General features: G+C 42.8%; 9 protein-coding genes across 9 annotated transcripts; 4 read left to right on the forward strand and 5 right to left on the reverse strand.

Annotated features, from left to right (window-relative positions):
- Window positions 1–83: 83 nt before the first annotated feature.
- Window positions 84–531, reverse strand: SS1G_05635 (predicted protein; the record flags this gene model as incomplete). Its single annotated transcript, XM_001592664.1, has 2 exons — window positions 84–428; window positions 481–531. The coding sequence occupies 2 exons, from the start codon at window positions 529–531 to the stop codon at window positions 84–86; spliced, it is 396 nt and encodes a 131-aa protein (XP_001592714.1).
- Window positions 532–1383: 852 nt separating this feature from the next.
- Window positions 1384–1740, reverse strand: SS1G_05636 (predicted protein; the record flags this gene model as incomplete). Its single annotated transcript, XM_001592665.1, has 2 exons — window positions 1384–1658; window positions 1698–1740. The coding sequence occupies 2 exons, from the start codon at window positions 1738–1740 to the stop codon at window positions 1384–1386; spliced, it is 318 nt and encodes a 105-aa protein (XP_001592715.1).
- A 744-nt stretch (window positions 1741–2484) lies between these two features.
- Window positions 2485–5362, reverse strand: SS1G_05637 (hypothetical protein; the record flags this gene model as incomplete). Its single annotated transcript, XM_001592666.1, has 5 exons — window positions 2485–3068; window positions 3414–3848; window positions 4352–4594; window positions 4646–5074; window positions 5350–5362. 5 exons carry the CDS (start codon window positions 5360–5362, stop codon window positions 2485–2487), a joined length of 1704 nt encoding a protein of 567 aa, XP_001592716.1.
- Window positions 5363–5611: 249 nt separating this feature from the next.
- Window positions 5612–6387, reverse strand: SS1G_05638 (predicted protein; the record flags this gene model as incomplete). The annotated part of the gene is made up of 3 exons (XM_001592667.1): window positions 5612–5636; window positions 5810–5905; window positions 6278–6387. The coding sequence occupies 3 exons, from the start codon at window positions 6385–6387 to the stop codon at window positions 5612–5614; spliced, it is 231 nt and encodes a 76-aa protein (XP_001592717.1).
- Window positions 6388–6645: 258 nt separating this feature from the next.
- SS1G_05639 (hypothetical protein) lies at window positions 6646–7423 on the forward strand (the record flags this gene model as incomplete). The annotated part of the gene is made up of 2 exons (XM_001592668.1): window positions 6646–7226; window positions 7264–7423. The coding sequence occupies 2 exons, from the start codon at window positions 6646–6648 to the stop codon at window positions 7421–7423; spliced, it is 741 nt and encodes a 246-aa protein (XP_001592718.1).
- A 2937-nt stretch (window positions 7424–10360) lies between these two features.
- SS1G_05640 (predicted protein) lies at window positions 10361–11046 on the forward strand (the record flags this gene model as incomplete). Its single annotated transcript, XM_001592669.1, has 3 exons — window positions 10361–10546; window positions 10660–10706; window positions 10986–11046. The coding sequence occupies 3 exons, from the start codon at window positions 10361–10363 to the stop codon at window positions 11044–11046; spliced, it is 294 nt and encodes a 97-aa protein (XP_001592719.1).
- A 920-nt stretch (window positions 11047–11966) lies between these two features.
- SS1G_05641 (hypothetical protein) lies at window positions 11967–15072 on the forward strand (the record flags this gene model as incomplete). The annotated part of the gene is made up of 2 exons (XM_001592670.1): window positions 11967–11993; window positions 12046–15072. The coding sequence occupies 2 exons, from the start codon at window positions 11967–11969 to the stop codon at window positions 15070–15072; spliced, it is 3054 nt and encodes a 1017-aa protein (XP_001592720.1).
- A 1762-nt stretch (window positions 15073–16834) lies between these two features.
- Window positions 16835–19611, reverse strand: SS1G_05642 (hypothetical protein; the record flags this gene model as incomplete). Its single annotated transcript, XM_001592671.1, has 7 exons — window positions 16835–16939; window positions 17058–17407; window positions 17456–18017; window positions 18066–18327; window positions 18375–19004; window positions 19196–19287; window positions 19525–19611. The coding sequence occupies 7 exons, from the start codon at window positions 19609–19611 to the stop codon at window positions 16835–16837; spliced, it is 2088 nt and encodes a 695-aa protein (XP_001592721.1).
- A 1165-nt stretch (window positions 19612–20776) lies between these two features.
- On the forward strand, window positions 20777–21303 carry SS1G_05643 (cyclin-dependent kinases regulatory subunit; the record flags this gene model as incomplete). Its single annotated transcript, XM_001592672.1, has 4 exons — window positions 20777–20883; window positions 20954–21098; window positions 21153–21211; window positions 21264–21303. The coding sequence occupies 4 exons, from the start codon at window positions 20777–20779 to the stop codon at window positions 21301–21303; spliced, it is 351 nt and encodes a 116-aa protein (XP_001592722.1).
- Between the last annotated feature and the right edge of the window lie 419 nt (window positions 21304–21722).

Consider the following 21722-nt stretch of genomic DNA (forward strand, 5'->3'; position numbering starts at 1 on the left):
TGTTCATCTGGAGGAGCTACAAGAAATTTCCTCAACTTAAAGCCGATAAAAATGCCACTGGTGTTTCTCGTGAGAGATCCCACTCATCCAAGGTTTGCTACTCTTGGAAGCAGGAATAATCCATACTGAGCACCTCTAAAGCCAACGCCATGGCATTTGCCTTCAAGACCGCGTCCTAAAGCCCACAGCCAACAGCCACTTGAGAAATATGTCACCTCCTCGGATACCATCACCTTCTTACTAGCTTTTTTGATGAACCATCGGCACTTCATTGATTTGCCAACACAAGAATTTTCGGAGTACTCTGGAGCCTCCTGATACACCTCATTCTGGTGCGCACCTAAGGTCTGACCGTTCTGCAGCGTCCTCAACACGATCCAAACGCAACACTCGGTTCTCAAAGGAAACCGAAAGATCATGCGCACTTCCTCGAAATCATTCAGTACAACCCTTTCAACAGCATGGGAATCATCCACGTACGATATGCCTTGCATAGAACTGGCACAAATCATCCTTAGAAGATGGACGCATCTTTAATAAGAGATTTGTGCAACTTCTTTGTAAGGTATTCCCTCCATGACTCTTTTGCTTAACTCCTTACCTATACAACATCCTACAAATTAATTGCGAGGCACCTTCCAACCCTTATTTAGACTCCATTATCAACTTCAACAACTCTCAAATTCGTTCTTCCAAACTACCTCATAGCATTATTTCGACCCCACCTACTCTTCCATGCATTTGGAAGGAAGAGTAGGCCTAGAAATAAACACACTGACGGGGGCATGAGCACGACAGAAGAACGAAAATATTTGATAGTTGCAAGTGGATATATACAAGGACTTATAGGTTGGATGGAATACTTGAATGGGAGCGCAGTCTCATGGATGAGGAAGAGCTTTTGGGCTATGATTTCAGGATTTCTGAACCTTCTCCGAAATGGACATTAACAGATGCGGGTCATGAAACGGATGTACTCGCGCGCAAAATTCATTCCCTTTGGCAAGGAATTACTTTACAACTGTGTGAACGAAGTGAATGGCTTCAATTCAATTACTACTGTAATAAAGAACTAAGCGAACGCGAAAGAGACTAGCTCTTTTAGTAAGTCTATATAAGACTTATTACTTTCAATATGTAGCTAGCTCTTTAGACAGAATACAATTAGACATACAGGACCTACGTAATCCGTGGGTGCTACGTCTTCCGTATCCTTCTCGTACCAACAACAACCTTTGTTCTACCAACAGGACACTTTAACACGACGAAGGAAATGGGAAATTAGACGCCCACTTCCGAAGGGCTGAACGATGCAGAGCAGTCTCCCATAGGAAACATCAATGGAGGCGAGTGGCAAAGAATATTTGTTGGCAAGGATTATTCTTATGCACTAGCAGCATTCGCGACAATGAAAGAATTACGGTGAAAAACGTGGAACGTAGATACTCCCTTTGGCAAGGAGGTACTCTCATACACTAGTTTCTTCTGCTTTAAAGATTCACAAAAGTGGAAGTAGGGTTGCAAAAAGATGCTCCCTTTGGCAAAGACGCACTCTTTATGCACTGTACTTCCACGGATATATGACAGTTTAGGGAGTAATGGAGGAGTTTTAGACTCCGCAGGAATGATTGTTTTAAACATGCAGTAACGAACGGTTACTGGCATTAGTTGGTGGTATGCGATGGAGTCATAGGTACAAGGAACACTTGGCAGAAGAATAAAGCTTTGCAAGTTGGACATTTTTGAAGTATGGATGGATTAGTCAACACAAAATGGTGTGAATCCTGGCGAGTAATAGCAGTTCTGCAGGTACCGGAGGGACTTTTTTCTGTTATTGCAAAAGTCGGATTTCTCTGGCTTGGGTTCAGTTTGTGCTGGAGTTTGCGATTTGTTTCCCTTGGTGTGATGTGAGAGTATTTAGTTTTCTTCGGCAGTCTTGAAAGATGATGTAGGACTACGACCTTGAGAGTAACCTTAGTGTTGAAGCTGCGAATCGCAGGACCCTAATGAGAATATCCTCGAGCATTTTAAAATGGACTTTGTGCTAGTGATGTATTGTTTTTCTAGTGATATTGATATTAATGGCAATTATAATATGCTTGTAATGTATTGATTCGTCATGGATATGAAATCGCTAGGATTCAGGTTTCTCCAATGACTCTAAGAATTATGTGAAAGTAACACCACCACCACCCACTTCACCGCTATCATTTCTATGGTCTGTTATGATTTGTCTCTTTCAGACTCCGAACGCTCACTTCCGAAAGCCCATGTAATAATGCTCATCATCGCACTGTAAGAATGCTACCCACGGGAGGAATAATTATAGCAAAAGACCGACCACCAAACAATTAACGGTCAGCCACTCTGCCTTCACAGTGAATTTCTCCTCAACTAGCACAGCTCTATCACTCCAGGTAATCCCCAGCTCAATTCCAACAATAAGAGATGCTCATATTATGCAACCATCAGACTATGCACCCTTTAACGTTTTTTGAGAAAGGTCAACGCTCCTGTAACCAAAATCTCCACTCCCGTCTTAAGGGTTGGTTGTATTACCGGCAAAAACAATGGACCATGATTGATTGGCACATCTTCCATCCTTCCCGTTTCCTGGGCTTTCCTAATGAGCTCAGGATCTGTACCACCAAAGAGCCAATAACACGAGGGAACTCCTTTTCCGCCCTCTTTGTTCGGTGCTTCTGATGCCAAAATCCCAAAATCTTCAGATCCTCCTAAAGGTGCGCAGTTTTGAATATGGTTTTCTCCAAACACTTGATCAAAACTATCTGAGAGCTTCTGGGTAATAGATTCATCATTTATCAAGAAAGGGAAATTGCTCGTCGGCTCAAAGAGGGGCTCTTTCGTAGCATTTGAAGCATCGCACTCCGCTTTTACGATTCTCTTGATCGATTTCAAAACTTTTTCCCTTGTTCCTGGGTTAAAGTTCCTCACATTTATCTTCAAGGCAGCTTCATCCGCAATGATATTTTCCGTCATTCCCGCGATGACGCTGCCTACTGTTATTACAGCCGCATCTTGCGGGTTTGCTTCTCTGCTGATGATCCCTTGCAATCGTACAATAATATTAGCGGCCATAAATACGGGGTCAATCGTCATATGAGGCTATGATGCATGACCACCCTTTCCATAAACCGTTAATCGAAAACTATCAGCTGCAGATCCAGCGATCCCTTTTCGTGTCCCCACTTGTCCTGCCACAACTGGCATGACATGTTGTCCTAAAACCACATCCGGAATGGGACATGCATGTCTTTCGGGGTCGTACAATCCATCATCTATCATAGCCCTTGCTCCCGCGCCTCGCTCCTCATTGGATTAAAATATTATCACCAATGTTTCTTGCCATTCGGATTTTGCCTTCCATAATGTTTCTGCAGCGGCTAGCATACATACTATATGCATATCGTGTCCACAAGCATGCATCACGTATTTTTCAATGCCATCTTCAATATCAACTTCCCGTTTGGTGCTAGCACATGGTAGACTAGTCAATTCCTTGACAGGCAATGCATCTGTATCAGCGCGAAGGAGAACTGTAAGTCCAGAGTCATTCTCCAGAATCCCAATCAGACCTCTGCCACCGATGTCAGTACGGACATCAAAGCCTATAAGATTTTCGAGAAATGTGGCTGCCATTCTAGCAGCCAAATCTTCTTGGAGTGACAATCCCGGGTTTTGGTGGAGATGTTTGTAGATAGTTTCATAGCGATGGAGGTCTGGTGTGTACTTTTTGAGAATAGTTGGAGTATCCATGGCTGCTTTTTTTTCCTTAGCATTCGAAAACCACAAGTCAAACGGTTTAATTGCACAATCCAAGTAAAGATCTATAAAGATTCTCAATGAATTTTAGTGACTAAATTGTTGTTGCGGAAAGTATAAAGATGGGTAGATGGGTTGATACAAGTAGAAAGCTCATTCGAGGTGGGGAAATTTGTTGATAAGCAAACATTCCGTCGTGAAGTGCGGGGTCTCGATGAATCTAGGAAACATGATTGGAAGGGGCTATTACCCTTCTTTCCCATATATCAAAGATACGGATAACCTTATTATTCCATTCTCCCTACATTAAAAAAACTTTCGAGGACTACGCATGCAGCTCTCCCTAAAGATAGTGCCACATGTTGTACATGAGGAAACCTGTAAGCGGAGAATTATCACCATGATTGTTTTATGAAGGAATGTATGAAGTGTATTCGCTAACTGATGCGAATAGGCTTTGATTCGTCATATACATCCCAATGTATGCCTGTTGCGGCCATCATCATCGTGTCTCACAAATAGTACGAAAACGTCTACTTGTGATTTAATCCTCCTGCGAGTAACAAACTTTGACCGGTTGCATATCCAGTCTTGGCAAACATCATAACTGCATTCGAACATTCTTCCGGAGTGCCCAACCGATGCAGTGGAATCATGTCAAGTAATCCAGGGGCAACATTGGCGTTGGGAATCATGCCTGTATTGCCAATCATCGCTGGAGCGACATCATTGACTGTAATCTTGTACTCGGCAAGATGAAGTGATAAATTCTTCATCATCGACGTGAGGCCACCTTTTGATGCAGCATAATCTATGCACGTGTCAGTTCGGCGTCGGAGAAATAATTCAAAAGGGGTCGTACGACAGCCATTGATCCCAGCCCCGTAGGCAGCTATACTCGAGATGAATATAATTCTCCCCCACTTCTGTGCCTTCATTCCTTCGACAACACCTTTAACCAACAAGAACGATGCTCTCAAGTTGATATTAAGCGTATATTCGAATTCCTCTAAAGGAATATCGGATATGTCAACTATTCTCTTACCATACCCCGCATTTGATACTAAGATATCTACATTCCGTCCATTATGGTCACGTTTAATTTCTTGAAAGAGACCAGATATCTGCTCCGGGGACCCCATATCGACTTGATGAATTGAGATGCGAAGATCTTTCCCAGAAGCTGTATGACGTAATTCATTCAGGAGGTTATCAATTGCGTCTTTGGATGTGGAATATGTGAGTGCGAGGTGAACGCCTTCTGCTACAAATGCACGAGCACAAGCTGATCCTATTCTGTTGTCTTTGTTATTGGGATTTCGAGAGTTGGGACGGTATTTTTTACCCTCCAGAGGCACCTGTGATCAGGGCAAGTCGATCTACCAGATTGTTCTCAGCCATTTTGTTCTGTGAATGTGTTGATGTGCAAGAAAGCTTATTGCGTGGAGTCTTGTTGGTGAATGAAAGTGCTGTTTTAAGCTCAATCGATGTGACACAAGAAGTAGCCTGCCCCGCATAGTGCGGAGCTTTTGATGGAGTGGTCGGTGTTTGACAGCATTAGCTCACCGGCTACTGCCATGTGGATCTGCGGAGAAGATCACGGGATAGCACGTGTTTAAAGTCGGATATAAAGCAGACATTTCGACATCACAGTGGTTTTGAGTAGAGAAGGAACAGAAACAGAGACGAATACAGAATCTGGAAGTGCTAAATCCATGTGAGCCCTTGGACTTTTACCTAACCGAGAACAAAGAAGAGAGATGGTCCGGTACATCTGCTTGGTGATTAATTACAGATAGCACACCAACTTTCATAGATCTTTGTAACCTTAATGGACAGAGTTAAAGTATGAACTATTTCATATTAGCAAAGACTAAGCAAATTGAATACCTCGAAATGGCAATTCCCAGTGAAGTTCATGTGGTGCATGTCTGTGAAGAACAATTTGATGTATTGATAATCTAAGCCTGCATGTATGTGGCTAGAGAACTTAGGTTACTTCAGCCTCTCACGCACGGGTGCTAACCGAGCCACCAGCCATACCAAGCCACTCGAGCCACCGAAGCCACTCAAATGTTTCTCTAGTTTCAAGTTTTGAAGATCATCGATGATGGTGCCTTCCCTTTTAATTTCAGCAAAGTAACAATTAGTGATCAACCTAAAATCCGTAGAATATATGTCTCCCTCGGCCTCCTTTTGGATTTACCTAGTACTTTATTGCATGAATGTAGGTTTTATTCTGTGCTACGATCTATCACTGCTGTGCCACTTCTTCTATAAAGTGTAAGGTAGTCTTAGGATACGTATAGCTACATAAGAATCGGAAAAGGTGATGGCAACGGAAACGGAAACGGAAACGATCATGATGATATACTCCGTACATTCTTTCTCTGTAATTAGACGTCTTACCTCCCTAGCTCATTTTTGTCCTCTTCCGAAATGATTGTCTATTGATATGAAAATCATTAGATAGTCTATCAACCAGGTATCTTACTCATCAGGTTCGATTGTGTACATCCTCGAATCATAGTCGAAAATAAAGCCTGTCATTAAACATTCATTACATAAAACTACACGAGCATCAATTTCCAAAGCACAAATCATATCAAACAAACCCACAGTCAGAGATTAAGAAGTCTCGGAAGGAAAGCTTGAAATACTTTTGTACATTCCGAGGGTCATAAGTGATGTGATAAAACAATGTCAAGGTTCTCGTGGGGAGGAAGCACTTGCTGAAAAGAAACATAGCGGCCATACATCATCGTACATCATAATACATTCCACACCTTCCATTGTTCTTTGACTTCTTCTTTCATCCTTTTTTAAGCTCAATCCTTTTACCCACACAAAATTAATTAGACAATGTCCGGATATAATGATCCAACTCATGGTACTGTTTCTCCTCAAATCACCGGCTCAACCAGTCATAATTCGGCTTATATCTCTCCACAAATAACTGGCATCACCAGCACTTCCACTTCAAATATTCAACAACCTCATCCTGATTTACCTCCACAATCACAACAATCTCAAGAACAATTCAAACCAGAAGTTTATCAAGGTATCGAAGTCGTCGCTCATAATCCAAACACAATGGCATCGCAAGAAATCCCACCTCAACAAGAGGGTTTCACGAATGAGAAGTTTCAACAAGCTCCCCCTCTTCAAGGTCAATATCAATCACCTACTCCTCAAGATCAATACCAAGCTCCACCGGGTCAAGAACAATATCCTCCTCAAGGACAATATACACCTCAAGCTCCACCACAAGCAAATATCAACCAAGGAAAAAATAACTATGCAACTGCTATGCCTATCCGCTCTCTTCAAACCGGTCCTACTCCCGTGGACTGTCCTATTTGCGGCGTAAGAGAAGTAACTTCGGTTGAACATCACAGTGGAATGACGACACAGTATGCATCTCCATTTCTCATCTCCATCCTGTACGTTATCCGTATGATATATACTAACCCCTCCCAGTCTCATCGCCATCCTCTGTTGTGCAGTTACCTGTCTTGGATGCATACCCTACCTTGTGTCGGGCCTCAAAGACGTCGAACATAAATGCGGTCACTGTGGTGCATTATTGGCCGTCTGGCACAGGAGTGGTAGATTAGAGGTTGTGGTACCTAATGCTTAAACAATTGTCGACATTTCTATTTCTCACCTTTCTGTTCTTTCTTTCTTTTTTTTTGGAAGAGCTGTAAGAAGATTACTTGTACTTTTAAAACTATTCATGGGCCGAGGAAGAGGATTACTACAAAAAGCCGATGGATGTTACGGCATTTCTTTCACTAATAGTGCATATTGGAGTGGGATTTTTGGCTGGTTTTCGATGGATGTTCAATGTGGGATGTAGGATGTGAAATGATACCCTCTTTTTCTCTTGCCTTGCTTTTTGGTCTAGCTATTTCAACATCCTTGAGCATATACGGAATTTAGATACCATGAGCTTAGGTATCTCAGGAAGCTTTCCGATATCTGAACCTAAATTTTGAGATCGGGCACAAGAATGTCTTTGAGGTTTATGGCCCATTGTGATTTTGTAATTCGCATTTCATGTAATCTTAGTGTTTGTCTGTCCATAATATACTTTAAATCCCCAATCCGTGCTCGACAGTAGAAAAACTCCCTGTATTTCGTATCATCGTTTTATGATAGTCCTAATGGCTCAGTTCCCATACCCATTCTCAAGAACTTCTATTCCAAATCCGCACCTTGTGAAAACCACGCGTCCAAGTCACCGATACTTCTCACGAGTGTTGTACTGAAGTTGAACAATCGCATATACCAATATCTCCTACAGCCAGCACGCACCAGGCAACTTTCAAGTAAGCTCTGCACACTATACGTATATATTGCGGGGGTTTCTCTCAGTGCGCAAAATATGGAACCTTGGGCGCATTTGAACAGCATGGTATTATATCATCAACAACATCACCATAAAACACATATTCATGTGATGATAAAGAACACATAGTTATGTGTCTAATGTATTATCTCGAGAAACCAAATACAAAGCATCCCTAGCAAGCCAACCACAATCACCGGTAATTTCCTTTCGAACACAAATTTCTTCTTGCGTTTCCAAAATGCCTTCGATCATGTCTTCCTGGTCGTGTTACTTGTTTAGTGGTGCTCGCCATCACTACCCAAAAGTTCTACTCCCATTTCGATAAAGATCTTAAGCCTTTCCCATGTACACGGTTCTTGCAGTTATGATGTTTTTTCTCCTAATCTAGAAGCACTTTTGTTCTTCCTCTTCTAAATATGGGCATTCTCGGTGTGAGCGGCGGCTGTTAGTGTTTAAGGTCGCGAGTTGTTCTCTATAGCGAGGGCAAAATTCGATTACGGTGGAGGTTGAGAAGCAGATGAGGTAGGTGTGGCAGGTGGGACAGAAGCGGTCGGAGCGGAAGGGGTTGCCGGGGGGGAAGGGGCGGAAGGGGTGGCAGGCGAGGCAGGTGAGGTTGGTAACCTTTCTTTCGGTGTACATTTTGAAATGTCCGGTGGTGCGAGATGCTGTAAAATGGTTTACGCGTGCCTGTCTATCGTGTATTGTGTTTGTGTTTGCGTTCTGGATGGATAGACGTAGGTATGCTTAAAGGTGGTTATCGATGAAGAAATATTGAGGATTAGAGCGAAACTTCTCCCTTTAAATACTCCGCCCGACCTTGCAAATCATTGAATCATAAGAAAAGTTTTGAATTACTTTGAGGACTTAATTACTCACCTCCGCGTCAACAGTCACTATTTTGCTGAAGAGAGGAGAGGTGTAAGAATAACAAAATATAACGGTTTTAAAAGGTTACGCATTACACTGTAGAAATCATTAAAAACTCATCCTATCCAAGCCATCCTACTCTAAGCAACTCAACATTTATGAATCACCAAGAAGTACATCAAACCCCATCCATAGCCCTTCATTCTCTACCTCGCATCTCTCTATGAGTCTGGGTCTCTGACTAACTATGACCGAGGCATCACTATTCACTTTTATATTCACGGGATATCCCGAAATACTAAACTGGAAAAAGGCAGAATCATAAGTATATCCAGCCGTGGAAATCGCATGACGGAGAATTTTCAGGCGCTACACATTCAGTCATGACTTTGGAAAATCATAAGATACTCTTTTAATATTACTAAAGTAGGGAAGCGATGACTGAAGGTCAGCAGCATCGATGACAAGCAGCAAATGGACAGTCCATTCATGCATCGTCTATTATTCCTGGAATCTTGCTAAACTATATGACTCCATGATATAATGAAAGAAAAACATGAAAATATGATGTGTAAATTAACCGCTTTGCGAATGTAAATGTATACCATGAATCAATTCATATTCAACAAGGACAGATACCTACTTCATGCCACTATGAAACCCCGTTACAATATCCAGATGGTATTCATGCGGTTATATGTCTTCCCCCAATGAATTCTCAACCTTGAATCTTTATCATTACTCGAGTACAAGAGCTATTGGTGGGGATGTCGAAATAGTTCATTTCATGGAGACGAGCCCGGTTGTACTATTACGGGTAGTTTCGTCACTCCATGTGTTCGTCCCATCAATAGGAAGCAACCACTACCAGATCCTTCTCGTGAACCAATACATTTCATGGATGAAATTTACGGGTAGAGTGAAGATCAGGCCTGTTTGATGTTCTTGATCAAGTTCCATTGAGCCGTGTGGTAGTTCAGATGAACAGCAATTAGCCGATCAAAATCGAGGGTGGGGTGGAACCGCGGCCACCATTAAGATGCCTGGTCATCTTCTATGCGTTGTTGCGCAGGAGTAAAGATGCACGACTTGGTTCATGAACGATACGTGTATAAATTTCATACGGTATGAAAAATTCGAAGGGTAAATCCATCATGGAGCCATAGAAATAAAGATAAGAGGTTCAATCGCTTTGGTTTCAAACTTTTGAAATCCGGACAATCAACTACTTTTGCGAACCATGAATTCCTAAAGGTTACTCAACAAGCGCAGCAATTGCTCCCAAACGATCGAGCGGCGTCTTTGGATCAATCCCACGAATCATTGAATTCCCTCGATATCTTCCATTAAAACAAGATGTGTGTAGAACAAGAAGTTCGTTGCACTGGCTGTAACGAATCAAGCACTAGCGTTTACATCTGTTCGAGGCTCAAGAGATGGCAGAGAAGTCACAAGAAGATAATCAGCCATAGACGATGTGGAGATTTCAGTATATCTCTGCCAAGAAAGCAAAGTAGTCTTGCTCACATGGATTGTCCCATTGTAAGTGAAACTTTTCAAACTGCCTAGTTGGATTGAAGTGATGAATTTGGAGTAGCAATACTGTTGCTATCAAGACTCATAGGGAGACAATGCTGACTTTGAGATTTTGCTAGCGACCTGAACAAGAGTATATCGATTATCATAATGAGGAAGCTTTCATGTATGATTACGCTCCTCGATGTCCTAGTCCTATACAGACATATCCGACATATCCGCCATATTCAGTGCCTTATCAATACTATCCTTCATGGTGTGTATGAATAGGAGGAGCTTGTGGAAAATACTTTTCTGCTCTTTCCATCAGGGTGAGAACAGCAATACCAGGGCCTTGAGGAGGTTTGCATGAAAGGAAAAGACACAACATCGGGTGTTGGCGATGTGGGAATGGTCGCATTGATTCCTGGTTTCGTTTTTGAGAGCTGGCTCTCTTCAATGATAGACAGGATATGGGACATGGTAAAATGGGTGGAATTTGTGCTGCATATGAAGTTATTGGTTGATACCCAAATGATCTGTACTTTTCTTTCTTGAAAAAAGTTACAATGGTCGTGGTGATGGAAAGATAATCAGGATTAGGAGAAAACGGGATTGGTGATGTGGTGATGGGATGGGGTAGGGGTAATGGGGTTCGGTTGGCGGTGGCTAGTACTCCGTAAGCCTGTGGTGTGGCCTTTGGAAGCACCGAGAGGCGAATCAAACCTTCTGGAAATCAATTCAATGACCATTAAAAGGTTGACGAGAAAAAGATAACATAATCTTACCTATAATAAACACAATGTCTTTGATGCTTATTTGAATTTCATAGTTTGAGTTATAAATTTACTTTATCTGATTTGAAATACGATGTAAATATATGGCCATTTTTGTCTGTTCTGGCCACATCGAAGGGAGCCGGTGAGCAAGCGTGGAATTAGGACAGTTTTAGCCAGATCATACATACACACATATATACTAGATCATTAATCAACTGTTAGATCATCGACGTTATTAGTTTATTATTCTTCTTCTTTGTCCTATTCCCCCAACTTTGTTCTGCTTTTCTTTTTTTAATATTAAATAAATAAAACGTTACGTACAAATAAAATTCGATCACCTCTTGTCTTTATCATTTGTATTACCATTCTCCGAGCTCAATTCTTAGACTCCAAAAGTTATCCGCAGTATTTGTGAATTGCTATTCTCGTCAAGCTCACATGCCTTCTTCCATAAATAAGCATCGGTGATGCCACTGCGATGCTTTAGAGGTTGTTGGCTGGGTTTCCCTTCCAGCAGTCATTCGATCACCATCTTCAACTCAAGATGCTCCATGTTACTCCTTTTCACATTATGTCTGGCTCTAGTCAATGCCATGACACCGACGCGCATTGCGGAGTTACGGAAGGAAACGGTCGAGATGTTCTATCATGGATTTGACAATTACATGGATATTGCATTCCCAGAAGATGAGGTTCGACCATTGCTTAAAGTACCAAAGATCTGTAGCTGATCTTTTCTTCTAGCTGAGGCCGGTATCCTGTACACCCCTCACCCGAGACGCCCAAAACCCCCGACATTTCGAACTAAACGATGCACTCGGAAACTATTCTCTCACTTTAATTGACAGTCTCTCGACTCTCGCAATTTTGGCATCCGCCCCTCCAGATAAAGAAGAAACCGGCGCAACAGCACTTGAGGATTTCCAACACGGGGTAGCTTCCCTAGTATTACAATATGGCGATGGGACAAGTGGAGCGTCCGGGGAAGGACTACGTGCTCGAGGTTTTGACCTGGACAGCAAGGTACAAATTTTTGAGACCGTCATCAGAGGTGTGGGCGGGCTATTGAGTGCTCATGAATTTGCCGTTGGAATTTTGCCAATAAATGGTTACAAACCACAAGCTAGCAGATCTAAATCGAGGAGCTCGAAGACACATGTACCTGAAATTTTGTGGCCCAATGGGTTTAAATATGATGGACAACTTTTGCGCCTAGCTCTGGACTTAGCTGAGCGACTTCTTCCCGCTTTTTACACCGCGACCGGTATGCCGTATCCAAGAGTCAATTTACGACATGGGATACCATTTTATGTGAATTCGCCTTTACATGAAGGATCTGATCTTGGTGACTTTATGGAGAGAGGCGTGCCTGAGATTACTGAAACATGTAGCGCAGGAGCAGGTAGTCTGGTGTTGGAGTTTACTACTTTGAGCCGCCTCACTGGAGATCCAAGATTTGAGCAACTGGCAAAGCGAGCGTTTTGGGCGGTATGGAATAGGCGAAGTAACATTGGACTCATTGGAGCAGGGATTGATGCAGAGAATGGTCAATGGATTGGGTCATATGCCGGGATAGGCGCCGGTACTGATAGTTTCTTTGAATACGCATTCAAGACCCACGTCCTGCTGTCTGGACATGGCACTCCCAATGTAACGACACATAGACATCAAAATCATGATTCATGGTTGGATCCAAACACAATCTATAACGAACTGAGTGCTGAAGAAAACTCACCAGAAGCTTTTCTTGCGGTGTGGCACGAAGCTCATACAGCAATCAGAAGACATCTATACAGTTCTACCCACCACCCACATTACGTTAATGTTCACCTTGTCACAGGCTCGCCTCAGGCATTCTGGATTGATAGTCTTGGAGCTTACTATCCTGGTTTACTGACGCTAGCTGGTGAGGTTGAGGAAGCGATCGAAACTAGTCTACTGTACACTGCATTATGGACGAGGTACGCAGCTCTTCCTGAAAGATGGTCAGTACGCGACGGACACATAGAGGGAGGACTAGGTTGGTGGCCTGGGCGTCCTGAGTTCATCGAATCGAATTACCACCTTTATCGAGCGACAAGAGATCCCTGGTATCTTCACGTTGGCGAGATGGTTTTGGAGGATATTAAACGGAGATGTTGGGCAACATGCGGTTGGTCAGGTTTACAAGATGTGCGTACCGGAGAAAAGAGTGATCGAATGGAAAGCTTCTTTCTTGGGGAAACAGCCAAATATCTTTATCTTCTTTTTGATCCAGATCATCCGATGAACGATCTTGATGCTGCTTACGTCTTCACGACTGAGGGACACCCTCTTGTCCTACCTCGAACGGACTCCGGGCCGCCCGTTGCATCCCGTGGGCCTATTGCTAAAAAAGCGGTACAATCAAATGTAGCTCTTCGAGATACTTGCCCTGTACCGCCACCACCACTGCCTTTTACCGTCTCCTCTACAGCTGCTAGGACGGATATATTCCATGCATCAAGTCTTATAGGTTTACACATGATTCCTAATCACCACACCACAATAGATAATGAGAATATCAAGGTCAACAATCACACATACTTCCCATGGACTTTGCCAACCTCAATGATGCCAGTTAATGGTACTTGCGATCGTCTTCCGATAAGTACTACTTTTACGATTGAATTTCCCAACAATAATGCTTTGAGCACCCAGTCGGTCAAAAATGGGTTTAACATTGTCTTTAACATTCCTCAAAGTCTTGATCGTACAATTGATGGCAGTATATTGGTCAAGAGTTTGTCTGGTCTGAAGATGGGCATGATACATGAAAGCCAATCGCGTTCTTCTGGAGTTAATGAAAAGGCCTTGGAATCGTGGAGAGTAGGTAGTATTGCGAACATACCTTTGGGAAGAGATGAGCAGGTATTGATACCGCGAGATGTGATAGGGGATCTGTCAGATCCTTCATTCTCACGCATAAGAAACCCAGTCATGCTTGACATAGTCATACAACTTGAGCAGGTTCATGATCAAAACCAAAATATATCGGAAAGTGTCGAAGAATACTTCGAGGAAGATCAATTATACGACGATACCCCCAACATTGCTTTGGAAGAATCAATTAGCAATGCAGGGCTAGCAGAATACAGAACCTTGTTAAATTCCCTCCTCCAACAAGTAACATCTGCCCTGCGCGATCCAGCCGCTACTCTACTTCCACAGCCCCAAGCTCCTCCCGCTTATACATATGTCACCCTTCCGGCTGTTCTACCCACAGGCAAAGGTGCTCATCTCCTTATCAATGCACCGGAAGCCCCAGATCTCTTGTCCGCCAAGACATCTTCCGCCACTCTTTCTTTCACGAGTATCTTCTTCGCTGATGAAGCTTGTAACGGGAGGCTGCCGGACGAAGCAGTTAAACAGCATCATGTTATAATTATGAAACGTGGCGGTTGTACTTTTTCGGAAAAGCTATCCAATATCCCCAGCTATACCCCCACATCTAAAGGCCTCAAGTTAGTCATCGTGGTTTCGGACGACATGGATGATATAGAACCTGGCGAGGAGAATATGGGAGGTCAAGGAGGCTCAGTGAACGGAGAGCGCAACCTGGTTAGACCATTATTGGATCAACCGCAACTAACTCCGAGCGGTCTTTTGAGACATCACCAGGTCAGCATGGTAATGATTGGAGGAGGTGACGAAGCCATCGAGGCTTTAATGAAGGCCAAGAGTATTGGTATCAGACGAAGATACCATGTAGAAAGCCAAGGACTATTGGTTAGCAATATTTTTGTAGTTTGATTCATATGGTATGGAAAATATATCATAAATTCATTATGGGATTTGGCGTTAGGATATGATATGATATTGGGCTAGGTTTGGCCGGAGCATCCAAGGAAAAACGAGAATATCACCTTTTCTTATAGCGCCTGGGTGTCACTTTCATGTTCACGATATGGGTGAGGAGTGATGGATAGCGGACTTGTTGTAAATGTCATGAATGCTTACTTTGTATATAAGTATGATTACATATACGTTTTCTTCAGCGTGCCTAAGTTTTAAGGGCTTCTTTCTGATGCTCAGTGAGACACTTTCATGTATACATTCAAGCCTCCAAATTCATAGGGAAATACATGAATATGCCCAAATCTTTAAATGGACAAAGCTAATGAATGGCATTGAACATTATTGTATTTGACGCTATTAATGGTGATCTGACTGATAGATGATGTATCATTCCATTTTGAAATCACAACCTATGATTAGAGCAACTGCAGGCAAGATTGACACTGAAGGCTAGCCATACTGTATTTATTATCAATGAATCATGGGAAATGTTTGACTAACAAAGAACATATATATAGCTAGGTAGTTTCCATATTACTATAACTACTGGTAAATAAACAAGTAAACAAACATACTCCTAGCTAAACCCTAAATTTATCTTCATTACACCAACAATTCTATCCACAATCCCTCATAACAACTCAATTCGCATCGACTATCTTTCCCCCTCACACCTCCTGAACGAAGATTCAATCGCCATCCCCCTTCCTTCCTGCCATCTGATGCACAACCTATCTAGAGCCGGGAGTCGGTGAACGTAATCCTACATTCCCTTTCCACTCTAACGATTTTCTCTTCGAGGGGAGTAAAGTTCTAAGATCTTACTTCGATTCAACAGTAATGAAATGCAAATTCAATATGGCATAGGAGCAGTAAACTTATTCGCTCGTTAATAGCCACCTGGGCCTAGTAATCGAAGCTATAGTCAACTCTAGTATTTTCCACAACTCACAACTTTACACAGCAAAAATCAGAAACAGGAGCATGGTATCCAATATAGATATCTAAAATTATTCTCCTGCAGGACCTCCTCGGGGTTGATTTTTTCCACCAAATCAACATCAACATCAACATCCATGATTCCTTACGGTGATTTATAGCCATGAAGCACTTCTTTTCTATTTTAGATGACGGAGATAGTATCTGGTGAGAAGGGCTCGTTAAGCTTCTTCGATAGTACTAGTCGAGTGAGAAGATGGAAAAGCTGATGGTTGAGGTCAAAGATTGAGCAGTCCACTAACATCAAAAGCGTAAACGACAACAAGACGGATAGACATCCCTCACGATTAAATCACAAAACTAGGACAACGAATAGTTATCTTAGAATAACAGAGTATACATCAAACATTTGTTCTAACAGCATCATTCTTGTATATCAGCCCAAAATTTGCCATCCGCAATGAAGAAATTTCTTTTGCGAGAATAGATACGTACATACAGGCACCGTACGAAAGGATTCAATGTTCCTATCCCATACTAGAGAATTCAAATACCATCCCATGGTCGGAAAATATACCCTTCAATCTTCAAAAGACAATTTTGATTTTACAAGTGGGAATTAGGCTATTTCACAGTTCAAATTTATTTTGAATGTTGAAAGTATTCGCTTGATTAAGTGAGGAAATATGCGTTCTCTCCTCTCCAACTCCAGAGCTTGATATCTAACACAGCTCTATCATCATATCATAGATTCACCTCCGATTCCATGATACATAAATTACTTGTACAATGCCAAATCGAACAATGCGACGGCCTTTCTGAAACGCCCCCTATGTTTAACATCAAACGCAGAAATATCAAGAATGCCAAGGGAACGCCATTGCTACTGAGTCAGTCTCGTAGCCTTTGAACAATAAATAATACTCTTATCAATTCCTCATCAAATTAGCAAACACTGTAATTTTCTCTATCTCGACATCAGGCCCACCAGCAGGTTTTACCGTACCCTTAGGAAGGGCCGCAATCAATTCAACTTCAATTTTGTTCACACCAGGAAGAAGACGAGCTTCGAATAGAGGCTGTCGAGGGTCCACTCCATGATTTGGTATGAGTGGTATAGCATGCAATCTAGTTACTCCAGACGTGACAAATATCTTGTACTGACGCTCGAGTAAAGCCTGAGCGATCGTTGGCTTGATTTGGAGGTAGTAATGCGTCGAGGGGAGATTGATCGTGATAGATTGTTGCGTCAATGTTGCAGACGGGGGTAGATCCATATGAAAATGACGAGAGACATTGAGGCGTGGATGAGTTGCAATGCTCAAGTTTGTGATCATAGCATGAGATGCATCTAGGTTTTGTAAGTTTTTATCTGAGCACAAAGTAGATCGTTACTCACTTTTTCCTGGAGCTCTAAATTTGGATTCTAGGGCTAGATTTGCAGGTTGATGGTTGAAAGATTGTGCATAACCACCCTGATTATATGAATTGTGATTAGACGCATTGGGTGTATGTGGTGGAAGCATGTTACTTGGAGCCGGGGTCGGCGTCGACACAGTTTGGCTGATCGGTCGTGGGGTTGATTGGATTAGTGCAGCAGGCGACTTGCGTAGGGCTTCCTCACTCTTTACCGGCACAGAATTTGAAAGGACTGGAGATGATGCAGAATTCGACATGCTCCTAGCTCTCTCTAACTGGCCCAAATTTGGAGCCGGTGTCGCAGTAGAGTGCGAACCACCAAACGGATTCCTACGTGTTTCGCTGTTGGAGGAGGTTGCGGAGTTCACAGTTCCGTTAGAACCATTGGTTAATGGAGCTGGTGAGTCCGCTGCTCTAGGTACTCCGACTCTCAGAGTAATTTTTGGACTAGGTTCAGGAGCCTTAACATTAATCTTGATCTTGGGGATTACAGGCTCAGGCACAGCCTTCTTAGCTTCTTCCAAAGTTTTCTTGAAAAAGTTCTGGAAAATGTTAATAAAGAGGCGATCAATGGGAAGCTCATTACATACCTCAAGGTCCTTTGCTAGATTAAAGATCTCACTGCCATCTTCATTATAGTGATATGCATTCTTCCATATCAAACTTGCATCTTCTTCAAGCGCAGCCCACGACTTGAAATCGCTAACACCCGTGGCATGTTTTCCTCCATGTGTTCCCTTGACTCGCTTTTGCAGATCCTTCAGACAATGTGGATTTGGAATTACATGATAATAATCTTTCAAACTGCGTGGTGGTAATGCTACGAACGGCTCAAATTCAAAGAATTCGTCCCTATTTCCATATTAGCTTAATTGAATAATGTAGGCCGCAGTACTTACGCAGGGTCTTCTTTATGCGCAAGGACGTCAGCTAGAATCTTCTCTTGCGCTTGTTGGAAAGTAAGTCCCACGAAGCTGACACCAGCATATTGAGAATCGGATATAGCAGGAGTGGTACTCTTGCGTGGTGCTCCGGGATTCTTTGGAGGCCGGCCTCTTCGCTTTGTGACTGGAACTGGTTCAGTCTTGAGTTCCTCCTCCAGGTCCTCGGGTTCTCCCTCTGCATCCGCATCGCTGTCTTCTTGCTCGATAGGTAAAGGTGCAGGCTCGATTGGCTTGGGCTCGACTGGTTTAGATACGACTGACTCGACGGGTGCAATTGGCGTAGGCTCGAGCTTCATACCAGGATTTGTCTTATACTCTGGATTATTGTCAGTCATAAATTTGACCACAGCCTTTCGTATTCGCTCAGCATCACGATGAATTATAGATTCTCGCTCATTGTAATCCTTAGCATTTTTTACTAAGCGTTTGAAGAAGCTCTCAAGCTCAGATAAAGTAGCAAAGTCATGATTGTCCAACTTTTCTTGAATAGTATCAAAGGCGATTGGCATCTTTGTCACCGCATAGTATGCGGCGAATTCTTTCCTATCGGGGAGGGTGAGGAAATTGGTTGCGAACGGTCGGCCTCTACAGAGAGATATCGCTATTAGCAGGGTGCAGATGGAGGAAGATGCATGAATTGCACATTCGGAGCGAGGGGTCAAAAAGGGTTGCGACTTTCAAAATGTGCGTACTGCGGGACCCCTCGGTCACATGCGAGATTGGTGAAGTAGCAGACCCTTCGCGAAGAGCAATCATTTGGAGGTAGGTGAACTCACTGTTTGTCCAGACCCGTTCTCAGTTGGTTCAAAAGTATCAATCCATAATAAGTTGTTGTTTCTGGTGTCTGACCTTGGCTTAGATCACCATTCTATTGAATGTCAGCCTCGATTTCTCGACCGTTTTCGCATTTCATAAAGAATGATGTAAATGAAGGGGAGGAAGAAGTGGTTGTGCGCCGGTTCACTTCCCTGCCACCAATGGAGACAAAGCTGGTAGGTAGGTATTTATTCTATTTAAACCTTTAAACCCCATGAACAATATCAATGCACCAAACTTTGTACCTTTATCTTTATCATTATCAAAAACAAAACAGGCGCAAACTTACAACAGGAAGCTTTCTCCTCTTCGCAGCGCGATCCGCATCATCTTGATCCGCAGTACTTCCGCCATTAACCTTCCTTTTGGGGTCCATTCTTATATCTTATTATCGTATTATACTGTGTCGTACCGTACCGGATTGGATTACAAGGCCCAGTACCTTTTCGCCGTGGTGTACTTGAATCAAAGTCTGTGAATTATTGCGCAATTCCGATTGATAATACGGACGCGTCAAAGCCGATATGCGCGTTCTGAAGCTTTTACAAACTTCGAAGTACTGATGGAGATGGAGATATGCAGGGGTTACGATCTTTTTGGGTTGGTTGCTAGGAATCCAGTCCCAAGTCCCAGATGCAACACACGACAAGGACAAGGATGGAGATACGATATTATACGAATACAATATCAAGTATCATAAAGAATTGAAAGAATTCGTTGGGTAATTATTGATGCTCGAGAAGTTACAAGGAAAGTTGCAATACGCATACGCTCTTGTATTTTCAACTCAACTCAATCAAAGTTATTGGTGCAGAGTTCCAACACTGAAGCGATAATACATATTAATGAATTGGACGCAGGTTGCTGTCACATGATCAATGGGCTCTGTTTTGCCTTAGGGCTGCAAGGCTAGAGCTGCAAGGCTGAACTCACTTGGAAGGCTGCATAGAGTTAGGTGCTTCACGGGTAAAAGGCTTTGACAAGGCTGGATTGGATTGACTGGACTGGAACTGGACTCCACTTGCCCAAACACTAAAAGTTGCTCGACTTTTTACTACGGCCTTCTTATTTGTTTACACTCCCCCAAGTCCACTTGGCTGCTAGGTACCTCGACTTTCGCAAACAAATCAACCCAGATTCACATTACAACACATAAAATTATTTGCAGTAATCTACAATTTGCTCGAGGAGAAGTCTTGTCTTCATTCAGTTACAATTACAGTCACAATTACAATCACTTTTCCATACCTCCATTTGTCTTTGGCACAGAGTTTCTACACCGCAAAAAGAAGCAAATCGAACCCAATCAACCGCTTGACGCCTTCCACATCGACCATCACATACATTTGCGCCGGCGCCATTTCTCTAACAGCCCTCGGTTCTAGTAATTTAAGATTTCACATACAATCGAACAATCAATCGACCTCGATTCATCAAATCAACCTCCGAACCAATTTTTGTCGCGTTCTTGCCCCACTCATACGCCGACGATTCCAAACACAACACGCGCGACCGCGTTAAGTCGTAGAATTCAGAACACAATGGCGGACATAGATTACAGTAGGAGAAACAAGTACGCGAGACCACTCTCGGAGGCCGAGAAGGAACGTTTAGATGAGTTCATTGATGCGATCCATTATTCAGCAAGGTCAGTACAAGTAACGGCACATCACATGCGCCTTGATTTCCGTCGCGCATACACTTACCTCTCCGTACAGATACTCCGACGATCAATATGAGTACCGACATGTCCAGCTACCAAAAGCCATGCTAAAAGTCATTCCAAAGGAATACCATGATCCCCAAACTGGTACTCTGAAGCTATTGTGGGAGGAAGAATGGAGGGCATTGGGAATAACACAGGTATGCAAAGGACAGTTGAACCCAAGATCGACACAACTAATCAAGTGCAAATAGAGTCTTGGCTGGGAGCATTATGAGGTACATGAGCCAGAACCACACATTCTTCTCTTCAAGTACGTTACGGGATATCCTCAAAATCTTCTAAACGCTAATGGTTTTATCTAGGAGATCAATTAATTATCAACCACCAACTCAGCAGCAATAGATATGTTGCATGTTTTTTAAACTCGACTTCCGCAAGTCTTTGATCCGGCATAACACCTTACACAAGAGGACATATGCTCTGACGATGTTACGTCTTATGTCTCTCCTAGGTTTCGCTTTATGGTTTCTCGATTATTAGTTTGATGTATTAGATCAGGATTAACTCACATCATCTCCACTGCTATATACTGGTCCTACTTCATCTTGGGAATTAACGATAGCGAGGCTTTTCAGGGCTGGTTGCGATGGATTTAGAAACTGTAGAAAGGCAGAAGAAGAAGCCAATTGGCAATGATGAACGTATGACGCATGGCAGGCTCAGCATAAGTATAAGCAGATGAGAGGACGTTTCAAGGTCACTTTGGGGGTGACTGTCCTCAGAGTAATGCCCTCATCGGAAGGCAAGGTTTACCAGAAAGA

The sequence above is a fragment of the Sclerotinia sclerotiorum genome, genomic scaffold (assembly GCF_000146945.2).
Source record: "Sclerotinia sclerotiorum 1980 UF-70 scaffold_7 genomic scaffold, whole genome shotgun sequence".
NCBI classification, from domain to species: domain Eukaryota; kingdom Fungi; phylum Ascomycota; class Leotiomycetes; order Helotiales; family Sclerotiniaceae; genus Sclerotinia; species Sclerotinia sclerotiorum.